General features: G+C 40.6%; 1 protein-coding gene across 1 annotated transcript in view; it reads left to right on the forward strand.

Annotated features, from left to right (window-relative positions):
• The window catches only part of stxbp2 (syntaxin binding protein 2), a 28,908-nt gene that overhangs the window by 9,655 nt on the left and 4,574 nt on the right, over positions 1 to 14,679 (forward strand). The window contains exons 7-15 of the mRNA XM_041235680.1: positions 2,799 to 2,947; positions 4,707 to 4,791; positions 8,904 to 9,034; positions 9,435 to 9,542; positions 9,826 to 9,883; positions 10,218 to 10,283; positions 11,506 to 11,586; positions 13,436 to 13,574; positions 13,801 to 13,907. Coding sequence (XP_041091614.1) covers positions 2,799 to 2,947; positions 4,707 to 4,791; positions 8,904 to 9,034; positions 9,435 to 9,542; positions 9,826 to 9,883; positions 10,218 to 10,283; positions 11,506 to 11,586; positions 13,436 to 13,574; positions 13,801 to 13,907 — 924 coding nt within the window. The remainder of the gene's footprint in view (positions 1 to 2,798; positions 2,948 to 4,706; positions 4,792 to 8,903; positions 9,035 to 9,434; positions 9,543 to 9,825; positions 9,884 to 10,217; positions 10,284 to 11,505; positions 11,587 to 13,435; positions 13,575 to 13,800; positions 13,908 to 14,679) is intronic.

The following is a 14,679-nucleotide window of genomic DNA, read 5'->3' on the forward strand; positions in this document are numbered from 1 at the left end:
TCTAAGTTTAGCATGCTTTAATAGCTGTGGGGGATGTACAGTAGTGAGAAAGCAGCCTAAGTGAAGTTATCCAGCAACTCCACACCCCCAGCTGTACTGCTTTCCTAGACAAAGGAGAACATTTCGTGGTACCGTTCTGCTTGTGAGATCTCTTGCTAATTCAAATGTGTTGCATATTTTTAAAAAGAAAATGATGATCTATTCAGAGATACCAGTGTATTTAGTGAGGACAAGGGGTCTGAGTGAGGAAAAATGAGCAACACAATCCCCACCCCTAGTCTTGCTGTCAACCATTTGTTGTTTCCAAACTTTTGAACACTACTGCATATATATATATACACACACACACACACACACACACACACATACAGTACCAGTCAAAAGTTTGAGTACACCTGCTTGAAACTAGGTTTTTCATGATTATCCATGCTTTTAACTGTATAAACTTGTCTATAAACACTTAATGTTTCATTATATGATACGTGTACTTACATAAGCTGATACTCATAAGTGAATTGCATTCAAAAATTGTATTTTTAAATGAAAATGTAAATCTTGTTAATTTCAATGAAATGGTCACCCAAATCAAGGGGATTTCAGTCTGAAGCCCAAGTCAGTTAAAAGTCTGAAATGTGTATAACACTGTGTTAGAACACTGGCCTAAGTATAAAAGTGTTTTTGTTAGATGTTCCCTGAGTTAACTAGCATGTTACCTAATTAACCTTTTGTCACCAATTACTGTTAACAGGTGAGGGTCCATGATTACTATAAATATAGGTAGCATAGGCACAAGCTTGTCATTCCTGAATGTAAGGGAGCAGAAAATGGCAAAATACGCTCAGTTAAGCAAAGAAAAAAGACAGTCTGTAATTCTTAAAGACAAATCGCAAGAACATTGCAAGTGTCTGTAACTGCTGTGGCCAAGACCATCAAAAGATTTGAAGAAACTGGCACTCATGAGGACCGAACAAGGTCAGGCAGGCCAAGGGTAACCTCAGAATCAGAGAACAAGTTCATTCGAGTCACAAGTCTGAAACTGGCAATTAAGTCCCCCTGAAATACAAGCTCAGCTAAATGCTACTAGAAGTACAGATGTTTCAACATCAACTGTTTAGAGTAGATTGCGTGAAGCTGGCCTAACTGGAAGAATTGCTGCAAAAAAAACATTGTTAAGAGTGCAGAATAAGAGGAAGAGACTTGCCTGGGCCAAAAAACACAGAAACTGGACGTTTGAGGAGGGGAAGTCGGTCTTATGGACCGATGAGTATTTGTAAGACGCAGAGAGGGTGAGCGCATGTGTGGTTCCCACTGTCAAGCATGGAGGAGGCAATGTCATGGTCTGGGGTTGCTTTGCTGTTGACAGAGATCTTTACCAAGTCCATGGCAAGCTCAACCAGCATGGCTATCATAGCATACTTCAGAGGCATGCCATTCCATCAGGATTACGGCTAGTTGGGCAGACCTTCATTCTTCAGCAAGATGATGACCCGAAACACACCTCAAAGTTGTGCAAGAACTATCTGACAAAGAAGGAAAGTGAAGGACAACTCAATCCAATGACTTAGCCTGCCCAGTCTCCAGACCTCAATCCCATAGAACTTGTATGGGACGAACTGGACAGAAGAGTCAAAGCAAAGCTACCTACAAGTGCCCTACATCTCTGGGAATTGCTGCAGAAGAGCTGGGAAGACATGTCGGGTGATTTCCTGCTGAAACTTGTTAACTGAATGCCTCGTGTTTGTGAGGCTGTTATTAAGGCAAAGGGTGGCTAGTTTGAGGAATCCAAGATTTAGAGACAATTTTCAATTTTCTTGAACATTGCTTTGATACTCCTTATGTTTTGTTTTGTATATTGTAACATGTGTTTTCATTTTCAAGTATTTACAGAAATGTATACGAAATAAAACATTGTCAATTATGAATAAAACCTAGTTTCCAGCAAGTGTCCTCAAACTTTTGACTGGTACTGTATATATGACACACACACACACACACACACAGTAAAACCTGCCTTAGCGACCACACCTCTGAACAGAGATCACCTGTCATGAGCGACTGCTTGCAGCGGTCCACTGAGTGTTTTTCCATTGCAATTTTAACTGTGAAGAGCGACCACCTGACATCTGCGACCACATTTTCTTACTCCCAAATAAAAACAAACCTGTAGGAGAAACCCATCCCTGCTTTTCAGTCAGTGTTTCTTTGAAGTTTCCAGCAAAATGTTTTTTCTTTTGCTCTGTACCATTTCTGCATTATACGGCATCATACTCATGAACCGGAACCAAAACTCGAACTTGAACTTGTGAACGTCATGCTGAAGATGTGAACGTGTTGAAATGAATGGAACTACTGTAAGTTACAGTTTAAAACTTAAAGAAGTCAACATGGGAGTGAAAAATAAAAAAGCAAACCGAAAGTGTTTCTTACCTTGGAGCGATGTGTTAAAGCAATATCCCTGGAGTGGGAAAAACACAAATCCAAAGGAAGGCAAAAATCCTTGCAGATCATGAGTCAGGATACTTGATATAAACAGAGTTTCACGTTTGCCAAAAGCATAGCAAAATATTATAAAGCACAATGAAAACATGTTAAAGCATAGGTGAGCAGTGTAAAGAGTAGGGAGGTATGGTAAAGCACATTAATGAACATGGCAAACCAGGGTAAACTATGGCAAATGCATAGTATCAGTATGGGGGGAAAACTGCAAAAATAAACTAAACCTGGATTTAGTATGAGTAGTGCATGAAGTTTCATAAACTCTTGCGATAACCCTCATTCCTGTATGCCTGTCTTCACAGGTTTACTCCCTGGACAACCCTGATTCCTTCCACTGCTTCTTCAGCCCTCACCGTGCCGCTGACAAGAGCAAGATGATGGAGACCCTGGCAGAGCAGATCGCCACGGTCTGCGCCACGCTGAAGGAATACCCGGCCGTGCGCTATCGCAAGTGAGCTTAGAGAAAAACTGTTATGAAAATGAGCTGTTTCACAGACCCCAAGCACTGATCTAGAACAGAGATGGAAATAAGACCCCTGTTGCATAGCAGTTTGATCCATTCCAGGTTTTAATATGAGCTTGGCAGTTGGAGTCTTATTACCATCCCTGCTTTGACTGTAGTTTAACATCACAAGATGTGTACTCCCGTGTTGTAGATGTTTTGACTTGCTTCGATCCACAGCTTGAGTGCATCCACATGCCTCTGGTCTTCTGCAGTCTTGCTAAAGGCCCCCAATTAACTCTTAGGGCATCTTGAAAAGACCTTTGAGAGAGAGTTTAAATTTAAAGTGTAAAAACTTGTCAGGATGTTAACAGCGAAAATAAAGAGCAGAGCATATCCTGCACTGTCGCATAAGCTCTGAGAAGCCAGCAACAGGTCCCCTTCCCCTGTCACAGAGAGCAAAACATGTTATGAGATTTTTAACTGTCATAACTGAAGAGAAGCCCAGAGGTGCCAGGACTGTTAAGCATGGCTTAAGCATGGCTTAAGCATGGCGGCTTTCGTTCTATGGCAGTTACTATGCAGTTTGATGTATTGTGATTTGCACTGTGTTGCAGCTGAAAGGGTTGCCTGCAAGCCTCTGAAATACTGAGAGCTGCATCCGGAAGTTAATGACAGCATTTCGAAATGGGATCAGGAGTGCAGGGACTGGAAGAAAAAAAAACCTGCAGTTTTCTGAAACTTTCCAAAACTTTTTAAAAAGCTTACAACAGACTGGATTCAATATAAAACTGCCACAGTGAAGGAGCACACTCCTTCCTGCGGTGCACTAGTGTGAGCAAGCCCATTTAAATTGATTTAACGTCTTTCAGAAGACAAGCTCTTCTGCGTCACTATCTCCATCCAGGATATACTGTATCATCAGGGCTTCACCCGAGCTGCGCATGTGATTCCAGGGGTCCTTGAGTGTTGCTAAGTGACAGTGGCAGGAGGCTGATGCAAGAGCTCAGCAGGTTTATAGCTACCCCTAATGTTTAGAATTGAGTGTGAATATAGTTTCCCAGTCATGCTGTTTCTATCTGAAACATGACAAAGTAATACAAAAAAAAATAATTGCTGTGTGTGTGTGTGTGTATGTATATGTATATGTATATATATATATATATATATATATATATATATATATATATATATATATATATGACACCATAAGAGCTATTATAGCCTAAATTAGTTCACTTCTGCTCTATTTGTTTATTTTTTTTAATATAAAATATGCATCTCATGACTGAAGGTTTATAGCAAAGGCAGTTCTCTTTGTTGTGTTTTATTTACTTGGTCTCTGATGAATGATTCTCTGTCTTCTAGTGAGGGAATCAGTAGAGGGCATTGTCAATGCTTGGAATTTTTTTAAATAATCACAGTCGTCAGCAGCTTAAAAGAAGTAGAGAGGATTCCATAAAAAAGTAGTTGGCATAAAGAGGCAATGTGTCGTCACGTCGCTCATTTACAACTTTTTGATTTGATATTTCTATATATATAAAATCCAGTTCACCCTCTTTAAATTTAGAGTGAGCCTGACTGGAGTCAATGAATAAATATGTTAATCTTTTCCCTTCTAAGTGTATTAGAATGTATATTGTAACTGCACGGCAGTTACCCCTGTTAGAAACCTGTTGAGAAATGGACCCTGATTGTTGTTATTGGAGCATAATCAGCACACTGGGAAGCTCTTCCTATAGCTCTGCTTTGTTTACTCTATCTCCAGGGGTCCTGATGACAACGCCATACTGGCTGAAATGGTGCTGGACCGTCTGAACGCTCACAAGGCTGACAATCCCAGTATGGGAGAGGTAGGTGGGACAAACGAGATGGGCTGTGCTGACTGTCAGAGCACAAAGCTCCATCACCAAAACTGCAAGTCCATTGAGAACAACAGAGCTCAGGAGCACTTCTTATTTCACGAACGGGTTAATTTGGTCAGCCTGTACCCTGATGAGCCACAGATTTTTACTGGAGAGGTTTACAGCACCAGGGAATCCACCTGGATTGCATCAACCACTTCAGGGATTGAAATAAGACTCCTATTGTATAGCAGTTTCACCCATTCCAGGTTTTACCACGAGCTTGATTAGCCACAGTGTAGCGGTAACAAGCTCAGGTGTTTCTTCTTAAACTCATAGTAAAAACCATGAGTTGATTAAACCATTATGCAATGGGAGTCTTATTACCATCCCTGCACTTTTTGTTAACCACCAATTGCTGCAGTGCAGGGTGATTCCCCAGTGCTGTAAAGTGCTCTAATAAAACACAGCTGTGGCCTGTCCTCCTGGTGGGGGTAAGAGCTGTTCGTAATCCTTCTCAGTCAGACTGTAACTAAGCATTATTTCCATAGAGATGTTTGTGTTTTAAATCAAGACACAAAAAAATGCCTGTCATCTTCAAATGTTATCTGTGGGAACAACTTCTAGTCTTCTATTCTGCCTACTACTTTTTGCTGTGCTTGCTAATCTTTTACTTATTTATGTGTGTGTGTCTGTGTGCCTTTGTGTGTTTATCTTTCTGTGTGTCTGTCTCTCTGTTTGTGTCTGTTTGTGTTTTAGTGTGCCTTTGTGTGTTTTCATCTTGTCTGCGTGTGTGTCTCTCTCTCTCTGTCTGTGTTTGTATCGTGTCTGCGTGTGTCTGTGTCTCTGTCTGTGTTTGTATCGTGTCTGCGTGTGTGTCTGTCTCTGTCTGTGTTTGTATCGTGTCTGTGTGTGTCTGTCTCTCTGTCTGTGTCTGTCTGTCTCTGTCTGTGTTTGTATCGTGTCTGCGTGTGTCTGTCTCTGTCTGTCTCGCTGTCTGTGTTTGTATCGTGTCTGCGTGTCTGTCTGTCTCTGTCTGTGTTTGTATCGTGTCTGCGTGTGTCTGTCTCTCTGTCTGTGTTTGTATCGTGTCTGTGTGTGTCTGTCACTCTGTCTGTGTTTGTATCGTGTCTGCGTGTGTCTGTCTGTCTGTGTTTGTATCTTGTCTGCGTGTGTCTGTCTCTCTGTCTGTGTTTGTATCTTGTCTGCGTGTGTCTGTCTCTCTGTCTGTGTTTGTATCTTGTCTGCGTGTGTGTCTCTCTCTGTCTGTGTTTGTATCTTGTCTGCGTGTGTCTGTCTCTCTGTCTGTGTTTGTATCGTGTCTGCGTGTGTCTGTCTCTCTGTCTGTGTTTGTATTGTGTCTGCGTGTGTCTGTCTCTCTGTCTGTGTCTGTCTCTCTGTCTGTGTTTGTCTGTCTGTTTCTGTTTCAGTGGGTCTTTGTGCATGTTCGTGTGGTATTTCTATTCTCTTTTATTCTCTCGCTCTCTTTCTCTTTCCCTCTCAGCTTCCATTACACGTTCCTGAAATCTGCTGACTGCAGGCGTGTGCTGCTGATTAAAAGGCAAGGTCCTGTCAGTTATTTTGATGTCTCTCTTCATTGTACATCCAGTAAGCACAGTCTTAGATCTTCAAGCAGTGCTTCTTCAAGATGCTCATGTTTATTTGAGCTCAAGACGTGTCTTTATCCAGTGTTTATTTTGCTTTGCTATTATCGACTGATGCTTATTTTATTGGGTAATAAGAAAGAGCCTGCAGCGACTGGATAGTAATATACAATAAAGCTAAAATTAAAGTGAAATAATCTATTAATATGGCTGTATTATTAGTGTAAATGTATATATTTCTATCACTTACAAATAAATACAGCAAATGCTTGCCTTATTGACGCACAACCTGTTACACTGCATTTAAACCTGGCAGCCAGTTTAGTTTCCTTCTGGTAAATGATTGAATACACATTGCATAGAGCAGCATGATTTATTTCAACAATTTAGCAATTCCAGTTTGTTTGGTAAGCATTTTAATATTTAGGAACATTTGTTGTATAATAACTAGAGAAAGGTTATCATAGGGTTTTACTTATTTCATGATTAGCGATTGATAGAGTATAAGGACCTGTATCACTATGTACAGTGCTCCCTTGTTATAAGGCGTCCCTTTATACAGTGGAACAGGTTATAAGGCGGTATACAGCCCAGTATACCTGCTCTATTCAGAGCCTCGTGCAGCTAGCAGGCCAATATACCTGCTCTATTCAGAGCCTCGTGCAGCTAGCAGCCCAGTATACCTGCTCTATTCAGAGCCTCGTGCAGCTAGCAGCCCAGTATACCTGCTCTATTCAGAGCCTCGTGCAGCTAGCAGCCCAGTATACCTGCTCTATTCAGAGCCTCTAAAGCTGTATTTGTTTTGTTATGAGAGAGGTCAGAATCTGTTATGCATATGTTACTATAGCATTATGTTATACTGTATAACAAGCATAGTAAGGTTTAAGCTCCACATCTGCTTAGCAACACTGTTCAATCTGGAAAAGTGGGATTTCCAAAATGAGATCCAAAAAAAATGAAAGCAACCGCTGAATGTGAAACAGTTACAGGATGCTAGATCTCTCAAGCCTTAGTTAAAAACCCTGTGTTTGTAAGATTTTTGCCGGTATTCGGCCCTGCTGATCTTGTTTCGAGTGAGCGTTTACTAGGAGCCACTTTGCACAATTAGGAACTAATACCCTCTGATGCTGCAGCCTGCTCCAGTGCCGCACATTTATTTTTAAATCCTTTTATGTATGAATGTCACCGCTTGTTCTGCCGGACTGCAGTTCTGCTGAGTGCTTTCATAAATTAGCAGCCTAGGTGACCGGTAATGAAGATGTGGAGCACAATGCATGCCTTCTGTTTATCAATCTGGAAAGTGGTTATTAGGCAGCTCGTATAAAGCTAATACAGTTTCATCAAGCACTTGTTTACAGGAGCTTCAAGTGCTTACCGTTTTCAATATAGTTCAAATTCAGCGTGAATTTCTTTGACATACAGAAGCTGTTGTTTTTTTGTTCTGTTTTGTCACATTGAAGTGACGTTGCGATTGCTGTACGAAATAAAAACACTGGAATATAACTAAACATAGCCAGCAGTGTTTGTTCACTTCATTGCTCACCACGCGCATATATTTATATAGATAGATGTGATATTTTTTTCACATTGTGTACTATAAAGTCACCGTAAATACGTCAGAAACACATAATTAGCAGCTGATCACCATCGTCCGTTTCACATTGTTAATGCAGCAGGTCGTTCAACCCTTTCAGGTACAAGGGACAGACGTGCCCCACAAGTAAAATGGTGCTAACTTCCCTGTTTTTGCAACGAGGTGCACAAAGCAGGTTAGATCTGGTCCTCCAGTTTCTTCATGATACTTGAGTCGCTCGCAAATGTACTATAAGAAGAAACCGTTTGCACAATTCCTCGAGTACCTGAACGGGTTCAGTATTTCGGTATTATGCATCACTTTATAACATTTTTACTAGATGGATAAATGGATGGAACAAGAACTACATTTTATCTTCTTTGGCTACTGTTTTCACACTTGAGTGAAATTATTCCAGGAGTTGAATCTGGGAGTAGTTAATGTGGCTTTGCTCCCTGTTCTGTTCACAGTGTCTGTGTTGACACTGCAGTACAGTTCTTTACTCTGAGCATGTGTAAAGCACATTTTAACATGCATGACACGTGCAATCAAAAAAGTAAGTTGCATTCTTTTTTAATGTGGCTTAGTTTATTTAGACATGATAATGAAGGGTACAGTTACTCCACTAGTAATTAACGCACACTCGAATCTACCCCAGGAGGTGGATTAGTTAGTCCAGTAGTGAATCACACTCAAAGACACATTAAGGTGGAGAGTGAACTAAACAGGTTGCAAGTCTTGCTTTAGGACACACTCAGCACCTCTCTAACGCACCGGCATGCAAATGGTATTTCACTGCCCATCAGCCCTAATGTATCCACAGATTAGAGGTAAGTGTTTAGAGGTAATGGGAATGGAGCTGAAACAGCTTGGAGCTGCTCTGTAATTTAGTGGATGCCTCCACTTCGCACTAACCTGTCCCTGTCTCATTCTGTGTCTCGCAGGGTCCGGACAAGGCTCGCTCCCAGCTGCTCATTGTTGACCGAGGGTACGACCCTGTGTCACCCGTCCTGCACGAGCTCACCTTCCAGGCCATGGTGTACGACCTACTCGACATCCAGCAGGACGTTTACAAGTAAGCGACGATCGCAGGCACAGGACGTTGTTTCCAGCACTGCTGTCTGAACCAGTTATTCCATTGTTTGGGTTGAGCTTGCCTGTCCACAGAAATCAGGTGAGGAGGGTTCACTGGTGTTCATCTGGCTAATTTACCATTCAAAGTGAATACTGCTTGGATTTGTGATGATTGCTGGTTTTCTTGGACTCTGTGAATAGTGATCCACACGAATCAAAGCAGCTGTTTCTTCACTCTTTCCACTTGGAACGGTAAATTAGCCCAATCAGCACCAAAGACCGTCGCCTGTAGAGAGTTCGATCCGAATAATCTGTTTGTGCAGCCTTAGTTCCGACATATGAAAGTAGGCTACATTGAGAATCTGGGGCTACACTGAGTTGTGTGCTGTGTGTCCCCTCAGGTATAAGACAACAGGAATCGGGGAGTCCCGAGAGAAGGAGGTTTTGCTGGACGAGGATGACGAACTGTGGGTGCAGCTGAGACACATGCACATCGCAGATGTCACAAAGTGAGACCCCTCTCCACCCTTTACAAAGTTTTCTGTAGTACAAGCATAGCAAAGTGTGATAAAGCACAGTGAGAGCATGGCAGAGCAATGGTAAGCATTGTAAAGCCCTGAGAGGTATGATAAAGCAGTTTGAGATAGTTCAGGTTTTACTGAAAGATTAATAAGACTCTTAATGCAGTTTCTGGCTTTTCCAGGCCTTAAATTCTGTGATCTTAATAATTGCGTAATGCACACTGCAATTATTAAATAGACAACATGTTGATGTCTTCTGTCTTTATTACAGAAAAGTAACGGAGCTACTGAAGACCTTCTGTGAAAGCAAACGGATGAGCACAGATAAGGTAGGTAAAAATTCCGAATTACCCTCAAACTGTAAAAGTCATTACGTGGACTAGCAGGGCAGCGTTTTACCCCAGGGCACGTTTGAAATATTAGTGCAGACCATCTCCTACTAACCAAAAGGTATTAATAAAATAATACAGCCAAATGACAGACTGCCTTCATGGGGCGTAATGTGTAACTTGTCAGAATCGTGCACATTACCATGCATTCATTTATTTTTGGACTAGTGTGTTGTTTTAGCTTAGGCATTCAGGGATCTTACTGGATTGACGCAGAACAGACTTCTGAGTGACTGAGTCCTTACAATTCATCTGCACTCCTTCTGTCTTGTAGGCCAACATGAAAGACTTGTCTCAGATGCTGAAGAAAATGCCTCAGTACCAGAAGGAACTGAGCACGGTATATGGGATTTAAAAATGATATATATAATGTGTGTGTATTAACAATAATGAGGTCTGTTGTATAGGGCTGTGATATAAAACAAAAAAAAAACATGTTGTTTTGCTGTAAAACTGTTTGTAAAGAGACCTACCCAAGTGTGTTTCCTGCAGTGTGTTACATTAGGAAAAACAGTCTGGACATTTTTTAAATACAAAAACAGAAAACATCATCTTCATGCCTGCACGCGTTTGAACTTTGTGGAACAGAAAAAAAAAAAAAAATAAACCAGCCTTGTACTAACCTACCTACCAAGTTTAAGAACCTCAGGTGGGTTATTACAAGGTAAAGGTTGGTCTGGGTCACTCCTTGAAATATGAAATATTATCACACTATGATGTGCACTTGCACAAGTTTCCCACAGTTAAAGCACATGAAAATGTGATAAACCATAGGTAAGCATTGTAAAACCCAGAGAAGTATGGTAAAGACTGTTCAAAGAACATTGCAGTACAACCTTGGGCTAGATTCTCAGATTTGCTGAAAAGCCTGGCTTGTCTTTCTGCACCGATGCCCTCTTAACTGTTTACTCCAGATCATCATTATTGGATCTGTTTCTCTTTTTGAAAAAATAAGAAGTGTGTCAGTGATTAGTTGGAGTAAACAGCTTTGAGAATTGAGCCCCTCATGTCTCATGATTGGAATGCCATAGGGGTTGAAAGTATGGATAAAAAATGTGAAGCCTATTCGTAAGGTGATTGCTAATATACTGCTATGACGATAACAACTGAACTGTGTGTGTGCGTGTGCGTGTGTGTGTGCGTGCGCCCAGGTGTGTGTGTTTTGGGGAGATAAGACATCCGAATTTAAAAACGCTGCTGTATATTAAATCCCTTATAAAAATGTAACACAGTAAATTTGCATGGTTTTCTCATGCTCCCATGGTTATGCTATTCATATACCATAGTTTACCATAGTTTGCCATGTTTTTAATATGCTTTACCATACCTCTCTGCTTACCTATGTTTTACCATGCTTTCACTGTGCACTTTATTACACTTTGCTATGATTTTACTATGACAAACTTTTATAAGGGTTAGCTTACCATGGTTTGTTTTTAGTGTGCTTTACCATGCTTCCCTAGGCTTTACCATGCGTTCACTGTGCTTTATTACACGTTGCTGTGCTTTTACTGTGAGAAAGTTGGTTAAGGGAGGTAACTTTATCTGTTTGTGTTCCACAGTATTCCACACACCTGCACCTGGCTGAAGCGTGCATGAAGAAGTTTAAGGGAACCTTGGACGTGCTTTGCAAAGTAGAACAGGTCAGCACTTTAAGTGATTGTAGTTAACAAAATAATTGCATAGAATATCCACACCCTGCTCATCCAATCGCTATACTGTGGGTCTCAAACAGTTTGGAAGGCAAGTGGTTCTAGCAAACAAAATCATTTCATAAATCTTGCCTGTCATGCACTTTCGTTCACTATAGTTGGTCTCAAATGGGCAGTTTTGTAAAATAAAGCATGTCAGTGTTTATTGCCCTGGGTATGATCTATTCAAAGCCTTTTTTCTCAATGTTAAATATATTGGACACTGGGCAGCAATGGGTTGACTTGCCTGTTATAAACGAGACATGAACACACACAGTCCTTGTAGCTTTCCCTCTGAATAGGCACGCATTGCTTCAATTTCAAACACTGATTTTCATGCATTTGCGGTTTAACAATCTCAACTCCAAGGACAAAACCAATATTAAACATCACTATTGGAATGAATAATAAAACTACCCCACAGAGTATATGGATTATATAGAGGAAATAGAGTTGAGCCACAGATCCAAGAAAAACAAATCGCTGGGTAAGTCAGTTTCAAATTATAACAGAAGTTTATAAGAAATGCTTCAACAGTGTGCAGAAAATATATACAGTCTTCGAACAAAGTTTTCTTCCCCCAGTTAATTCTAACCCATGCCCTTACAATATAAAAATACATTTATATTCCCGGTGGTTACAGCAATGCGATCATTTATACAAAAAAAAACTAAACAGATACGAATAACAAGTCTGTGTAGCAAACTGCAAGAAGAACGTGCTGAATAAAAAGAAAACATACTTTTACAGCAGTATAATGTGCATCTGATAACAGATCAGGAGCGTGAGTAATCAAACAAAACAACAAGAAGAAATGAGCCTTAGATAACAGGGTGCTCGTTTAACCCCGAAATAAGCAAACCAAAATGAGACTTCTGTATGGGGCGCACAAAACAAAACAAAACCGTTCTCCCAGTCAAAGGAATGCAGAAGAAATGTAAATAGAGACTGGACCTGTTTCTAGCACCCCTTGACAGTGCTGGTACTGTATTGGGAATTATGTAAATGGAAAGTCCTTTTGAAGGAAACCGGAGGAGATGGCAGTGTCCTTGGGAGAGTGTCAGCAAACAACATAAGCCAGGAGAAAAACATAAATTACACATACACATAATAACACATAAAACATACACATATGCACTTAACTCAGTTAAAAAGAACGAAGGAATAACAAAACGGCAAAGCACTTTCTATTTCACACTGAGAATATCTTCTTTCACTGAGTTTTATTCCACACGATAGCTCAGAAGGTTGCTTCCTCCTGACAATCCCAAACCCCCTTCCACCAGAACAAAATAAACTATTTAAACCCACCTAACCCTTTTTTTTAATCTTAATTAGGAAAACGGTTTGATTGTTAATACATTGATTGGAGCTCAAACTGATTTTAATTACAGAACCCAGACAATAGTGATGCAGAGATTGTGTAACTTTAAAATGTAGGAAGGAATGACAATGAAGCTTTAGTTTCAGCTTTTTTACACATCGAACCCTGTTATTAAGTTCATTTATCTTACGTGATTTAGTCCTATCCATACAGAACACGATCAGCTGGCCAGGTTTCTGCCACTCAATTAAGTGTAGCAGATGGCAAACTACTAATGTTGCTGTGATACAGCCAATGCCACAGCGGTAAATACAGAGACTGAATGACAAGCACCACATTAGAACAAACATGTTCTAGTCCACAGCGTTTGGGAAATTACAATTTTATGAATGTATCATTGAGTTTGGCATATTTTATTCTTCCTGGGTTTTTGATTTGTTCAGGATTAATGATTCTCTTTATTTTGACGCCCTTTAGGATTTAGCGCTGGGAATGGATGCTGAGGGAGAGAAGATTAAAGACCCGATGAAGAACATTGTCCCTGTACTGCTCAACGCTGACCTGGAGCCACACGACAAGATCCGAATCATCCTGCTGTACATCTTCCTGAAGAACGGTACTCCTGCTTTCAGGACGCCGCTGGAGCACAGCATCATCTGCGATAATGGCTGTTAAAACCTATGAGAAAGACACATTTGCTATTATGCTACACTTTTTTGTTTTTTTTGTTTAATTGTTTTGGCACCTGTTTTAAAGCCGCTGTAGTTGTAACATAATCCATGCCTAGCCACTGTGCGGCGTTTAGATCATTTTTTTCACTTTCTTTTTCACTGCTGGTTCAGGAGTCGCTGAAGAGAACCTCACCAAGCTGATACAGCATGCCAACATCCAGCAGGACAGCAACATCATCAGGAACATGCAGGAGCTGGGCACACCTATCATAGCTGGGGTGAGAACACCTCTTTATCTCCCTGTTTTGCAAAGGCGTCCCAGGAGGAAGGCAGGAGCACGTTACAGTTTCACACAAGTATACAGCAAGCACACAGTTTCACAATCCTTGTAGGATTGTATTCACTTCACATCACGTGCAATCACAAGGCTGGTTCAAGTGATCAGTCTCTTAAAATGAGAAAGTGACTCTTGTGGATCTGGGCAGTTTGTTCCAGACTGAGGGAGCAGCAAAGTAAAAGCTTCACTTCCAATAGTGCTTCTCACTGTTTGTGTTTTTAAATATTTAGTATCACCGACATTTCCAAAGGAATAAACACAATTCAACTCCTGGAACAGGTTATTGAGATAGAAAGGCAGTTTATTATTGGCCCCTTAAATAGGATTTTACCAGGAGGAGTATAGCAATGATTTATATTGGAGTTTAAATAAAAAGATGTTTAAACTTTAGCCAAGGGTTAAAGGGTGTAAAATTTCACTTGTGTTTTAATCACTATCTGAACTACACAGTCCAAATATAGGTGTTCGCCTTAGTGTTTTAATAGTAGTATGTGTACTGCGTATACTAATTTATTCCATATGCAGCATTTCACAGTGTTTTCCATACAGTTAAATGCTGCAGACACGCAGTCTTGTAAACAAATGCGTGTTGCAGTGATTTATAAGAAGCAGGGATGGAAATAAGACTCCCGCTGCATAGTTACTCATTAAATCCATTCCTGGTTTTAATAAGACACATCTGAGGTTGTCGTCTGCACACTGTGGTTATTCAA

This window comes from Polyodon spathula, chromosome 38 (assembly GCF_017654505.1).
Source record: "Polyodon spathula isolate WHYD16114869_AA chromosome 38, ASM1765450v1, whole genome shotgun sequence".
Taxonomy (NCBI): domain Eukaryota; kingdom Metazoa; phylum Chordata; class Actinopteri; order Acipenseriformes; family Polyodontidae; genus Polyodon; species Polyodon spathula.